At 43.9% G+C, this 13,522-nt stretch overlaps 1 protein-coding gene across 5 annotated transcripts in view; it reads left to right on the forward strand.

The window, feature by feature from the left end:
- The window catches only part of LOC134439558 (protocadherin alpha-C2-like), a 108,834-nt gene extending 98,998 nt beyond the window's left edge, over positions 1-9,836 (forward strand). For all 5 annotated transcript variants that reach the window (XM_063189458.1, XM_063189459.1, XM_063189461.1 and 2 more), the window contains exon 4: positions 5,729-9,836. In XM_063189458.1, the coding sequence (XP_063045528.1) occupies positions 5,729-6,018 (290 nt within the window). In that variant the 3' untranslated portion in view covers positions 6,019-9,836. The remainder of the gene's footprint in view (positions 1-5,728) is intronic.
- The last annotated feature ends 3,686 nt before the right edge of the window (positions 9,837-13,522 follow it).

The following is a 13,522-nucleotide window of genomic DNA, read 5'->3' on the forward strand; positions in this document are numbered from 1 at the left end:
CTTCACACCTTTCTCCTCTCCTCTCTTTCACCCTTTCCTCTTCCTCTCCTCTCTCCTCTTCTCTCTCTCCCCCCGTCTCACCCTCATGTCCCATCTGTTCCTTCTGCTGGATTAGAAGGGAGTGTCAGACATTGATCTAAAAAAGGCCTGACTCGGGGCTCCATCTTGTGAGCAATGTTATAGGAAGCAAGCATAAAATCATCACTTAACCCTTTTCCACAGAGCCTCTGTTATAACTTTTTGTATCACCAAAAATATAAAGGCAGAGTTTTAAACTGTTACTTAAGGCTCTAAGAGAGAAAATTTCACCCAGGCACTGCAAACAAGGTGTCAAAGAGGGAAATTACGCTAAAAAACGTCTTAGGCTCTTGGTAATGTCATGGCATTGTTGTTGGGATGTAGTGGAGGCTTTTCAGGGAATAAGGAATGGGCCCATATCTACAAAGAGCTATACCATCAATTACACATTCAACAGCCACAACGATCAGTCACTCTTCTGAAACCTTTTAACCACCACCTGGGGATGTAGTGCTATCTTTGTTTTTCTCCACCTTTCCTTGTTTCATCTGGTGTAAACAGTCGACCTGTGTAGCTACTTGTTTGCCTGCGTGTCTGTGTCTTTGTCTGTTTCTTTCATTCTTCGTCTGTGTCTTGTTGTGTGCCTCTTGTACTCAACATCCATCTTTCATGTTTGTGTCTTGTGTGATTTCTATCTTTCCAGTCTGCTGGGGTCTTGTTTAGGAGGTCAGGGGATTTTCTTTGCTCCTCTGAAAACATCAAAAGAAAATGGCTGCCCATGGTGCAGCACCACTTTGGCAGTGCAGGGGTTGGCCACGATGGAACAAAACAAGATTAAAGGCTCACCGGTCTGTGTGTGCGTGTGTGTGCATGCATGTGTGTGTGTGTGTGCGTGTGTGTGTGTGTGTGTGTGTGTGTGTGTGTGTGTGTGTGTGTGTGTGTGTGTGTGTGTGTGTGTGTGTGTGTGTGTGTGTGTGTGTGTGTGTGTGTATGGTTTTATTCCTACTGCCAGACAGTGTGTGTGCATGCATGTCAGATTGTGTGTGTGTGTGTGTGTGTGTGTGTGTGTGTGTGTGTGTGTGTGTGTGTGTGTGTGTGTGTGTGTGTGTGTGTGTGTGTGTGTGTGTGTGTGTGTGTGTGTGTGTGTGTGTGTGTGTGTAGAGGTGTGCGTGTGTGATTGTGTGCCTGATAGTTAGATGCGTGTGTGTTTGCGTGTTTCACAAAAATAGAGACCTGTGCGTGTTTGTGTGTGTGCGCGTGTGCGGCTGACTTCATCAGTGATTGAGATTAGCAGTGGCCTGTCGTGCAGCAGAAGTCACGTTTAGGGAAATTTCAATCCCAGAATCCCTCTGTTCTGAGAGAGGATAGGGGCTTTCATAGGGAAGACATTTGTAGTTTGACGTTTGTGTTTAGTAATTTAGTTGTATTTAACCTGTTGTGTGAATGTGAATGTGATGAATGTCTCTTTTCAAGAGATATGCTGTTCGAGATATTCTAAGTTATAATTATGTCTCTCTGCTTTATTAAATCATGATCTGAAAATTACAAAACGAAAACATTGCTGATGGGACTGGACTTGCATTGTTCATGTTCCCTCTTATTTTTAGAATACAGTACAAGGGATTTTAAAATGATGACATGGTGGCCTATTCCAGAAAGTCTACTCCGCCACCGAAGTGACATTCCGTCAGATCTCATTGTGGCGCTGTCTTCACTGAGGAATGAAGAGAGGGGGGAAGTGAACAGGACGAAGAAAGGGGAAGAAAAGGGCAAAGAAGATGGAGGGAGGCGGGAAGAAGAGAAAGAAAGAAAGAAAGAAAGAAAGAGAGAAAGGAAGAAAGAGAGAAAGAAAGAAAGAAATGAGGCAGACAGAAAAAGGTGAAGAGGAATGGATATAAAAAGGAAGTAGCGATGGAGAGATGAAAAGTTTTCAATGAAGTTAGAGAGAGAGAGAGAGAGAGAGAGAGAGAGAGAGAGAGAGAGAGAGAGAGAGAGAGAGAAAGAGAGAGAGAGAGAGAGAGAAGTGGTCTATTCTATGGGGCGTTAGAGCCATGATGCTGCTCCTTTCCTCACCCCTATCTAAGGGCAGCGCTCCCTTCCAGACAAACTCCATCACACTCCACTGCACTCACTCTCTCACAAACAACCCCATGGACGGAAGGAAAGAAGGAAGGAAGGAAGGAATGGAATAGAGTGGAGAGGGGAGGAGAGGAAAGGAGAGGACATACACATAACTGTAAAGGCACAACTCTGTTTGGTCTACTCTGTGCACATGGGACACTTTAGTGTGTGTGTGTGTGTGTGTGTGTGTGTGTGTGTGTGTGTGTGTGTGTGTGTGTGTGTGTGTGTGTGTGTGTGTGTGTGTGTGTGTGTGTGTGTGTGTGTGTGTGTGTGTGACAGACACAGACAGACAGAAGAGAAAGTTGATAGAGAACAGGAGATGAAAAAAGAGAGAGAGAGAGATACAGAGAGAGACGGAAGGAAGCGTGAATGTAAAGGCCAAAGTAGAAGCGAGAAGCTCGTAAACGAGGTGTGTTGCTTTGGCCGCGAACTCTCGTCGTATAAAAGTGCATCATCATCACGAGGCCGTCTGCCACTGGGTAGACTGAAGGATTGATGGCATTGACTGGAAGTAATGAAGCCTAATTTACGACTGTCCTTAAAGCCTCCCTTCTCCATCCTCCATCCTCCTCTCTCCATCCTACACTCTGCATCCTACTATCTTTTTCCTTTCTACATTTCCCTTCCTCTCTCCTCTTCTCTCTCCACCCCCCTTTTCTCTGTCCATCCTTCACTCTGCATCCTACCATCCTCCTCCTTTCCTCTCCTTTCCGTCTCCTTCTCCTTTCCTTGCTCATCCTCTCTTCTCGATCCTCTCCTCTCCCTCCATCCTCCACTCTGCATCCTATCGTCCTTTTCCTGCCACCATCTTTCTTCCCACCTCCCTCCATCCCACTCCCCTTTTCCCATGTCTTTTCTTCATCTTTTCTCTCCCTCCACCCTCCTTTCTGTCTTGACCTTCCTGTCTTCTACCTTCACCCTCCTCTCTGCATCCTCCACCTTTCTCTTTCCACCATACTCTCTCCTCCCCATCCTCCATCTTCCTCCCTCCATATTCATAATTTCTCCATCTTCCTTCCTCCTTCAATCATCATGTCATTCTCCACCCTCTCTCGTCCCTCCTTTATCCTCTGTTTCCTATTTGCTCCCTCCATCCTCTCCCTCATCCCTTTTCTCCCATATCCTCCTCCCTCCATCCTCCTCCTCCTTTAAGCCCCCACAATCCTTCACTCTTCACTCTTCCCTCCATCCTCCCCCCTCCACTTCTTCTCTCCACTCCTCCGTTCCCGCCACCAGATTTATGGAGGCCAAGTAGAGCCAACTTAGGCGAGACGCGAGCACTGCCAGAGGGCTGACTCATATTTAACAGTCTGACAGGATTGCAAATGAAATGCAAGTGGGCAGCGTCCACAGATTTGTTCACCACACCACACATTCAGCCGCAGACAGACGAACGGACACACACCCACGCACACACATACACACACATACACTCCAGGGCTTGACATTAACTTTTTTACCCACCGGCCTCTGTGGCTAGTGGTTTTTCCGAGTCACTAGCCATTCAGGTATGCCACTAGCCTCCAATTTTATATCGTTAAAAAAAATATATATCATCATAGTGTATGTCTAACCTCAGAAGATGAGGTGCTAAAGCAAGATGAGTGTATAGCTTTCTACATGGAGGTATATCAAGCAAATAGAAACTGAGTTACTGAGCTTTTTTTGTGAATTTAAATGCAAACAATTGATACAGAAGGGGCGGACAATAGAATATAGGCTATGATGCGTATGTCACACCAAGGAATAAACTGCCAGCCAAATTGGCTAGTGACAATGAAAGCATTACTAGCCACAGCGAAGTTTTACCAGCATTTGGCCGGTTGGCTGGTGCCAGTGTCAAGCCCTGATACACTCTCTCACACACACACACACACACACACACACACACACACACACACACACACACACACACACACACACACACACACACACACACACACACACACGCACACACACGCACACAAACAAACATTTCATTTATTTAGTTAGGGGGACCAATACTTGAATTAAAAAGTAAAGTACTACCTTAATATTTGCAAAGAATATTTTTTATAGTCCATATCAATATAAATGTTCTGTTGGAACAGACAGACAAACACACACACACACACACACACACACACACACACACACACACACACACACACACACACACACACACACACACACACACACACACACACACACACACACACACACACACACACACACACACACACACAGGTTGTGATGCTGTGTCCCTGTCCTAGGTTGCCCTTTAGCTGTGCTCCTAGCTAGCATAAGGGGCATGTCTGTAAATAACACCGGTTCAGTCCAATTTCCCAAAATGGCTGGGTCAAAACATGCGCCTCCTCTATGCTAAAATGTCACTCTTTTTCTTGTTTGACCTTCATGTTGTCCATTGTCCCCGGCGTGAAGGTCGCAGCTGGTGTTGCTCTGACGTGCAATTGGGTGTGGATGGAGCATGAGACCACAGAACAGCACAGACATACAGATTTATAGTAGGATGTCTGTTCTTGTCAGGAGCTCTCAGTGGATTAAGTGTATTGTGCTGCCTTTGAGTCACACACACACTCACACACACACACACACATACACACACACAGATCTAAGGCCTTGAAGCCGCTTTAAATGTCCTTTCGCTGCTCCATATTTTTGACCATTTTTTCACACACACACATCGGTCTAAGGCCTAGAAGCACTTTCAAATGTCCTTTCACTACTCCACAGTTTTGACCATTTGTCTCAATTTGATTCTGAGGAGAAAGAACTGACTATTGAAAAATACACGAAAGTACTATTCAATGCCAGACATTGTGAGAGGTGCGGATTTGATCTTTTGTGCCAGCGTGTGGGTTTTCAACCATAAAACAGTAGGACTCAAAAAAAAGAGAGGATATTGTACTTAGCAGTGCATAATCCATCCCTCTCATTCAGCTTCCGGTGGATGTAAATGCACTAAGGGATTATGCCTTGTGAGAACAACCTCCCTTCCCGTTTGTCACCGGCTATATCAAATTATATTCAATGGGTCTCCTATCTGCTGCCCCATTGCTGTTGGATCTAATTACTATTGATCCGTACAGTGCTTTATGACAACAATCATCCCCCTGCTCTGTCTCTTCTATTGGAAGCTGAGGGCAGCCACCAATGACCTTTATGGATACAGATGATGGCTGTGGTTATGACAGTTTGTCTCTCTTTCTTTCTTTCTTTCTTTCTTTCTTTCTTTCTTTCTTTCTTTCTTTCTTTCTTTCTTTCTTTCTTTCTTTCTTTCCACCTCTTTCTTTTTCTGCATTAATCTTCCCCTCTCTCTCTCTCCTTCGGTCTTTGTTTATGTCTTCTTGTCCCTCCCTCTAAATTCCTCTCTTCTCATCCCTCTCTCCCTCTCCTTTCTCTCTCATCCTCTCTCCCTCTGTCCGTCACTCTCTTACCTTCTATAGACCCTGAGGGCGAAACCTGAGGTGTCCTATGATTCTAACAATGTGAACTAATGAAATTCTATAAATGTGCTAAATCTCAACATTTTCTCTCTTCCTCCTCCCCCCTCCCTCTCCCTCTCCTTTCCCTCTCTCCATCTCCGTAGACCCTGAGGGTGGCGAGGTCTCCCCGCCCGTGGGCGCCGGCGTGGACTCCAACAGCTGGCACTTCCGCTACGGGCCGCAGGGGCCCCAGGCCCTGAAGCCTGGCGAGATGCCGCCCGAGGCCTTCATCATCCCCGGCTCGCCGGCCATCATCTCCATCCGCCAGGGCAAGGACACGGACGACAACGGAGACTTCATCACCTTCGGCAAGAAGGAGGAGGCCAAGAAGAAGAAGAAGAAGAAGAAGGAGAAGAAGGACAAGCGGGAGAAGGGGAAGGATGACGACGATTAGAGAAAGAGAGAGATTTTAGGAGGAGAGGAGTTTAGGATTGGTTGGATTGGACAGGAGGGATAGATTTTGTGGAGACTTGCTTTTGTAAGACAGAGGTATCAACGTTACGTGTGGAAAAAAAAACAAGCTAACAGGATGTTGGGGAAGTACACAAGACAAGAGTTAAATATGGTCACTGTTCACAGACATGTTTGCTGAGTGCTCGCTACACTCACTCGCTTGCTCGCTCACGTCTACAAAGGATGTTGCCCACTTTGTTTTGACCATGACGATTTGGCCTGTAAATTGATTCGCCTCACCCACAGCAAAGGGTTTTAATCAGTCACGCCTTCCTATAATCATGTTCTGCTATCGCCTGTGTGCCTGAGTGTTCACTCCTCTGATTGATTGAGGGGGGGTGGCATGATGCCCCTTCATATCCCGCCCCGCCCCCACCCCACATCCTGGTTAGCTGATGTTGATACCTCTGTTTTACATTGTCCTACTTATTCTGTCTTTTCCAAGCTTCAGAAACAAATCACAAAACAGCATCATCAACAACACAAAAATACAAGCTTAAGTATGTGACACTCCCGAGTCAGTACAGAGTTGTTTTGTGAGAAAGAGAACGAGAGACGAAAAAAAAAAAATACAGGAGGAAACAAGAAAGGCGACTCTGGAGTGAAATGCATGTTATTAGGAAGTAGGACACATGCTGTTGTAAATATGTTTTGGGTCACACAAGATGGCTGCCTGTCTGTATGTAAAGCAAAGTGACACAGCCATTGGCTTCTGCTTGTCTTTTACTCTGTCAGTATTTGCCAGACAGAAACAAACAAACAAAACGGACCCCTTGGTTCAAATCACGAAAAAGGACATGTGTTTATTCAGAAAAATAAAAAGTCCTGGAGAGAGAAAAAAACCAAGTAGTCCATCTAACCGACAAAGGAAAAACAAAAAACAAAAGGCAAAAAAAAGATAACACTCGCAAACGTTTAAGCCGAACAACGGAATGCAAGCACTTTTTTACATTTTTTTCCCCCATCCTTTTGCTGTTTATCTTAACTGCACACTCTCTCCAGGGCTCTGTAAATGTGTATTATTGGAAATATGTATCCCTCTCCCCCCCCTCACAACCAATGAGCAGGGTCCAAAATCCACTTGCCCCACCTCTTATCCCTGCCCCCCTAGTGCTGGGGCCAATTAGACACCTCCAAGCGTTCACAGCTTTTGAGCCCACTTGCATAATATATATTTTAATATATTTTCTTTTTTCGCAAATCTCTGGCAAGAAGAACCAGTTAGAACCACAAGGCGAAGACAGGAGAGCCCTGCCACGGTTCCTTCAAAGGGTTCTAAAGAGACTATCTATCAAGCAGAACTGGGCTGTGTTGGAACGTTTTTTTTTGGGGTTTTTTCCAACGTTTGGTAAACCAAACATAGGCGGAGTCTTTAGAGCACTAGGAATGTTTTTTGTTTAAAAACAAAAGAGAAAAAAAAAGAGTTAACCCTATCCTACCCGTTCCCCCTTCTATCCAGTGTTAGTGAAAGCTTGAAGCTTCTGCTGTGAATGTTTGGTAGCGCTGTCCCTTATGCTTGTAGACTTTTTATCCTGGACCCCTTCTTTCCCTGGACTTGTGCCTGCTTTCTCAGCGTTACACTGAGTGAACTGACAGTCCCCTTTCGTGAGTGTCCTACACAACCACACACATAACACACGAGCGAACACATACACCTGTATGAACGCACTCGCAGTCAAGACACAGACACGCATATACAGTACAAGCAGACATTCAAGCACACACAAGGACCCCCACTGGAAACCACACACTCTGCTCCCTCACACCAGGGTATATAAGTGTTGACTTTGTGTTGAGTTTTGTGTCTTTCAGTTTCTACTTTTGAAGTAAGGGGACGTGGTATTCTATGCTCGCTCTTCAATTTTGTTTTTGTTTTTTGTTTTTTGTCCTTTGATTTTTATTTTCTCAAGCTTTAAGTGATCTTTGGGGTGTTCTCTTCGGTCTGGGGACCTGGTGTCTCTGTGTCCCTTTCTCTCTCTCTCTCTATCAAACTGGGGACGGTCACTGCTGTCCCCAGCCTCCCCTCCCCACCTCTGGGCGCCGGGCCAGCTTCATCTAGACATTGTGGTGTGCTCTACCAGCAGCATGGAGAAATGCAGAAAGCAAAACGAAATGGCCCATACGTTTCTTTGTGTCGAGTCCAGAGGTGGACGGCTGGGCAGATGCTCTGAGAAGCTCTGTGTGGCGGTGTCAGTGTTCGTTCGAAGCAAAAAGCAAAAAACAAAAAAACAAAACAAAAACATAAACAATACAGTCTTGTGTGTTCTGTTTTTGTGAGCTTTTCAGAAGCAGTGGTTGCCAGGTCTGTGTTTTTGACGCAGTTCCCGCGACACACACTCTGCTTTATGGTATTTTACCGCCGTCCAAAGAGAGGAGTGGCGATGATACGAGACGAGATGAGATGAGACGTTAAAGGGTTAAGGCCTTTGGAGATGACGGTGGGGACGGGGGGTGGGGTCTTGAGGGTCTTGTTCTTGTCTAAAGACTTGCCCTCTTGCCCTTCCTTGTCCTTGAATCCTTTCTATTTCTCGACAAATTGTATTTTAAGATGCAGCTGAAGCCATACCAATACCAATGCACACTGTTCCTCTTAACCGAAACCTGTTTATGTGTGGGAAAGAATGTAAAAGTGTATAAAAATTCTTTAGATTGGCTTGAATATGCAGATGCGAAATAAAGCTTCCCAAAAAGCCAAACCTGAAGCTTCTTTTTTTACATACGGGTAAAAAAAAGCTTCTGTATCCACTGCCTGTCACCATCCATTGTATTATTACTACAGAAATAGATTCAATAATGGCAGAAATATGCTTCAGCTCCGCTGCTATCGGCTGCCCTGCCCCCCGCCCACCCCCACCTGTCCAATCTTGTAGCCACACCCCCCACCAAATCTCATGGCTCAAAATGTCAACAAAGGTCACAATCTTTTTGGTGACTCTGCTGCATGTACTAATCCGAAAAAAAAAAGAAATACACATAACTATATAGAGAAATATATATGACTATAGACATAGATGGCTATGATTTGTATTATTTTTGTTATGACTTGTTTTCTGTTTTTCTCCACCACTCGCACAGGAGATTTGTGTATGTACCGTCTCTGCCAAGCATCTGCATATGACCCCCCTCCTTCCTCTGCACCCACACACAGTGGAGTTCTATGCCGTTTAAAACTAATCTAACTCTAGATATTTGTACATGCTATAGTGTCATGCCCCCTTGAGCATACTATCCTTTCTTATTTTCGTTTTTGTTTGTTTTTGGGTTTATTTTTTGAAGACTTATGGGGAAAAAAATTACATGTAAATGGAACAAAAAAAAACTTTTTTGTGTCTGGCTTTGACATAATGATCTATCTAACACTGTAATATTGTAATGGAATTACTATGTATGACAACTTGACAATGGTTATCTTCTCTCTATCTTTCACCCCCTTCTTTGAAGAAAAAAAAGAAAATCGATGACAAAAAAAATCCTGATGTAAAATACGGTATATGTAGTGTATGCTTGTATTTAGTGAGCGTTCATGCTGTCATTTTTTCTCCGTGTAATCGGTGGTGATCAGTAGGTGGCGCTACGCTGTCCTTTGGGGCAGCGGGCACATCTGTTGTAAGACCTTTTTTTGTACACCTGCTCATCAACTGTGATGGTGAAGTAGTGAAGTTCATTTCTCGCTCTTTTTTTAATTTCATTTCAATGGATAAAGTGGTAATGTGTTTTGTTTATAAATCACAACAATAAATAAAGTTTTCTTTCTTAATAACGTGACTGATGGACTCTACCTTCACCTTCTTGTAGCTCAGGCTCTCAGTTGTTCCCACAGATTTCCTCCCAGAGTTGCTCACTACAGCAAGAAGAACATAATGTTGTTAATATATTACATCAAATATCCAGTGTTCAGGCCTACAAACAAGGTGGAATGAGGATGTGGGGCCAATACAATACAGTACAGTATTACAAGAAAGAACAACACTGTAAATAATATAATTGTAGAGATAATCCAGTTGTCATGGATAGTGTATAGTATATTGGACGTTTCAGAAAAAAAAGTTCCCGTAGCTTTTTTGATCTACAACCAGGGGGTCAGCTTCCCAAAAGCCTTTCCAAAAAATTCAGCAAACCAATTTCCAATTAGAGGCTGACTGCTATCACACAGGATTAAGTTGGTGTACTAGTATGCCAGATCTCATGAATTTTTCATTGAGCTGTTCAGTCCTGAACTACACCAAGATAAAATGCATACTGGCCTAGCTGATAAATGTGAGACAAAAACAACATGCAGATCTTTTTATCCTGTCTGTATTATCATAATCCATGATCAGAATCAGCATCAGTGTACTGTAAACGTACAGAGCAATAAAGACAATAATATACCAATAGTTACCTTATCTAGTCAGTAATACCAATGACTTCAGGCTGGTACACTTCGAAAAGACTAGGCCAGAGATGATGAAAGCACTTGAATATCTAATATGGTGATGTAATAAGGACTAACATTTGAACACTGAGCATACGGGTAACTGAAACACTCTCTCTCACACATGCATGTACGCACACACACACACAAAGACAGGCAGACTTTTATGCCTATGAATTTGCAGTTTCTGCTATGAAACAGGTCACCATATTCCCCAATCATGATGAGTAAGTCTTGAGGGCACACTGACACCAACACAGCCCCAGCCACCCACAGAGTATCTATCAATCCAGCCTTCCCAATTCCCCCTCTTTCAATTTCTGCCCCTTTAAAACAATATTTGTCACTCATTTCTAAAACGATGATGATAATAATTATCCGTCATTAAACCGTTGAGGGATTTCGGCAAGCAGTTGTTCTCTGGAGCCCCCAAGTCTTCATCATTTCCAACAGCATCTGCTGCGGATGCGAATGTTACTGATGCTGCTAATGAGTCTTTTATCTTCACCGGCTGCTTGATAAGTGTTAAACAGCTAGTGTCAAGTGCTCCAACGCTCCTCTGAATCTCATTTACACAGTATGAATCTCTTTCTGGTATTGCAGGGTGCAATACACCGCATGTAATCCGCTAAACAGGTCTTTATATTACATGTATTACATAACATTACATTAGATTACATTACACTTTTCTGACGCCAAAAGTGAGTTACAGCTATTTCGATTAAGAGTATTGGTCACAGGCCCTGGAGCAATGTGGAATTAGTTAGTAGGTGTCTTGCTCAAGGGCAATTCAACTAGATAAGGGAACTCAATGTCCATAATTCCTACTGGTATGGGATTCGAACATGCAACCTTCCAAAGACCAAAGTTTACTCATGAGAATAAAAGATATAGGGCCTATAGCAGGGCTATTCAAATGGCGGCCCTGGGGCCAGATGTGGCCCTTGGACAGCAAGGCTCTGGCCCCCCACAAGCCCCTTGAAATACGGAATCGTTTTTTTGGAATTTAGAGATAAAAGTATGAGTTCCGTATCGAGCTGCAACGTTAAAATGCAGGAAATTACATCTAAGAAATGCTAAACTTTCTGGGGGAGGACCCCCCGACCCCCCACCTCAATGACGTCTCCCATATTTTCCCTATTGACAGTCGGCAACCATAATACATAGGTTCATTTCGGCCCCTTTACTGGGGGAATCTAAAAAACTGTCCCTCTGTGATTTTTATAATTGAATAACCCTGGCCTATAGGCCTATAAAACTTACTACATGGTTATACCAATCTTACAAAATGTTATGTAACAAATATACCACTTTCATGTGCCATATAAGTAGCACTCATGCACATTTGTGTATGTAGGAAGCCGACAGGGGGGACAAAGGGATCAGTTGTCCTGTGCCAAGTATGTATTGGGTGGTTGGGCCATTTCAAATCCTGGGCCTGGCCAAAGCTGTCAGCAGCTCTGTGTGCCATTTAAGTGATATAGTGCATACATTAACCATTTTGTACGTTTTATTTCAATATTTACTGTAAACAGAAAACCGTTTCGATGCAGTCCATTAACTCACTTGTGAACTCATTTACTACTTCCTGTTACATACAGTATGTTTCCACAGAAATGCCACAGAGCAGTGCCGAAAGGTTGATATCGTTGATACAGTTCGTTAAATAAGAAATAGATGGACAATAAATGACAAACACAGGTCTCACACTAGTACTCTGAACGAGAGAGAGAGAGAGAGAGAGAGAGAGAGAGAGAGAGAGAGAGAGAGAGAGAGAGAGAGAGAGAGAGAGAGAGAGAGAGAGGGGGGTTTCTATAGTTACCAAGAGGATGGTGAGAATGGCACAAGGTTTCCATGGCAACATCACTCAGGGTCGGTCTGTCTGCTGAGAGATGAAAACAAGTGTTGGAGGTGGAGGTAGAGTTGAAAAGGGAGAGAAGTGCTGTAAGGGGAATAGAAGGGCGTAGTCCCAGAACATTTGACAAGTCTTCTGAACTCCAGAAAAAGATAGAAAAAAACATGTGGAGCCCTTATCTCTTTCCTGGGCTGAACCACATAGCACAACAACTATTCCCATACTGTAGAGAGAGAGCGCGAGGGAGAGCGAGAGAGAGAGAGAGAGAGAGAGAGAGAGAGAGAGAGAGAGAGAGAGAGAGAGAGAGACTCTTTCGCTCCCGGTGGATTCAATGCGGTTATGCACGCAACCTCCTCCGCTCCCATTGGACCAGATTCACAATACTCGTCCACAAATGTGCCTATTAGGAGGATCGCAGCCAGAACGCTTCCTCAATTACCTTCCATTTATGTGCTTAGCTGGGGGTAAGCAAACAGCAGCGGCCAGACAAATTCAAATAAACAAAACACCAACGCACACACACACACACACACACACACACACACACACACACACACACACACACACACACACACACACACACACACACACACACACACACACACACACACACACACACACACACACACACACACACACACACACAAATGGGGCTGAGATTCTAGCCAGGAGCTGTGGTTTCTGCAACAACAGTAGAGACAGAGGTCCCAGCTAGCTAATGAATATGGAGATGCTTTGTGGCAGCGCACACAGAGCTGCACAGAACAAGAGTATAAGAGGCACTGTAATGTGGGTATGCAGACACATATGCAGAGCTCTTTTCCAAAATGAGATATATCCATTTTGTAGAATGTTGGGAAATTGACATTTTTGTATTGGGCATTCCATTGAATTGCATTGTAAAATGCATTTTATAGAGATTTAAAAAGTATGTTCTCAAAACATTCAATAGCAAGAATTCACATATACATGACAAGACTTCTTAACAGCCAATTCCAATATTAAAATGCAAAAAGTCAAAAATGGTGGATATAGCATTTTGGAAAAGAGCTCTTCATACACTTGACTCAGCTTGCATGTTATATGTGCAGCCTGTGTGTGTATGTGTGTGTGTTGGGGGGGGGGGTATGAGAGGGAGAGGAGCGGTTGTGTAACACTTCTACCTCTTTCATGTAG

The sequence above is a fragment of the Engraulis encrasicolus genome, chromosome 23 (assembly GCF_034702125.1).
Source record: "Engraulis encrasicolus isolate BLACKSEA-1 chromosome 23, IST_EnEncr_1.0, whole genome shotgun sequence".
Lineage (NCBI taxonomy): Eukaryota > Metazoa > Chordata > Actinopteri > Clupeiformes > Engraulidae > Engraulis > Engraulis encrasicolus.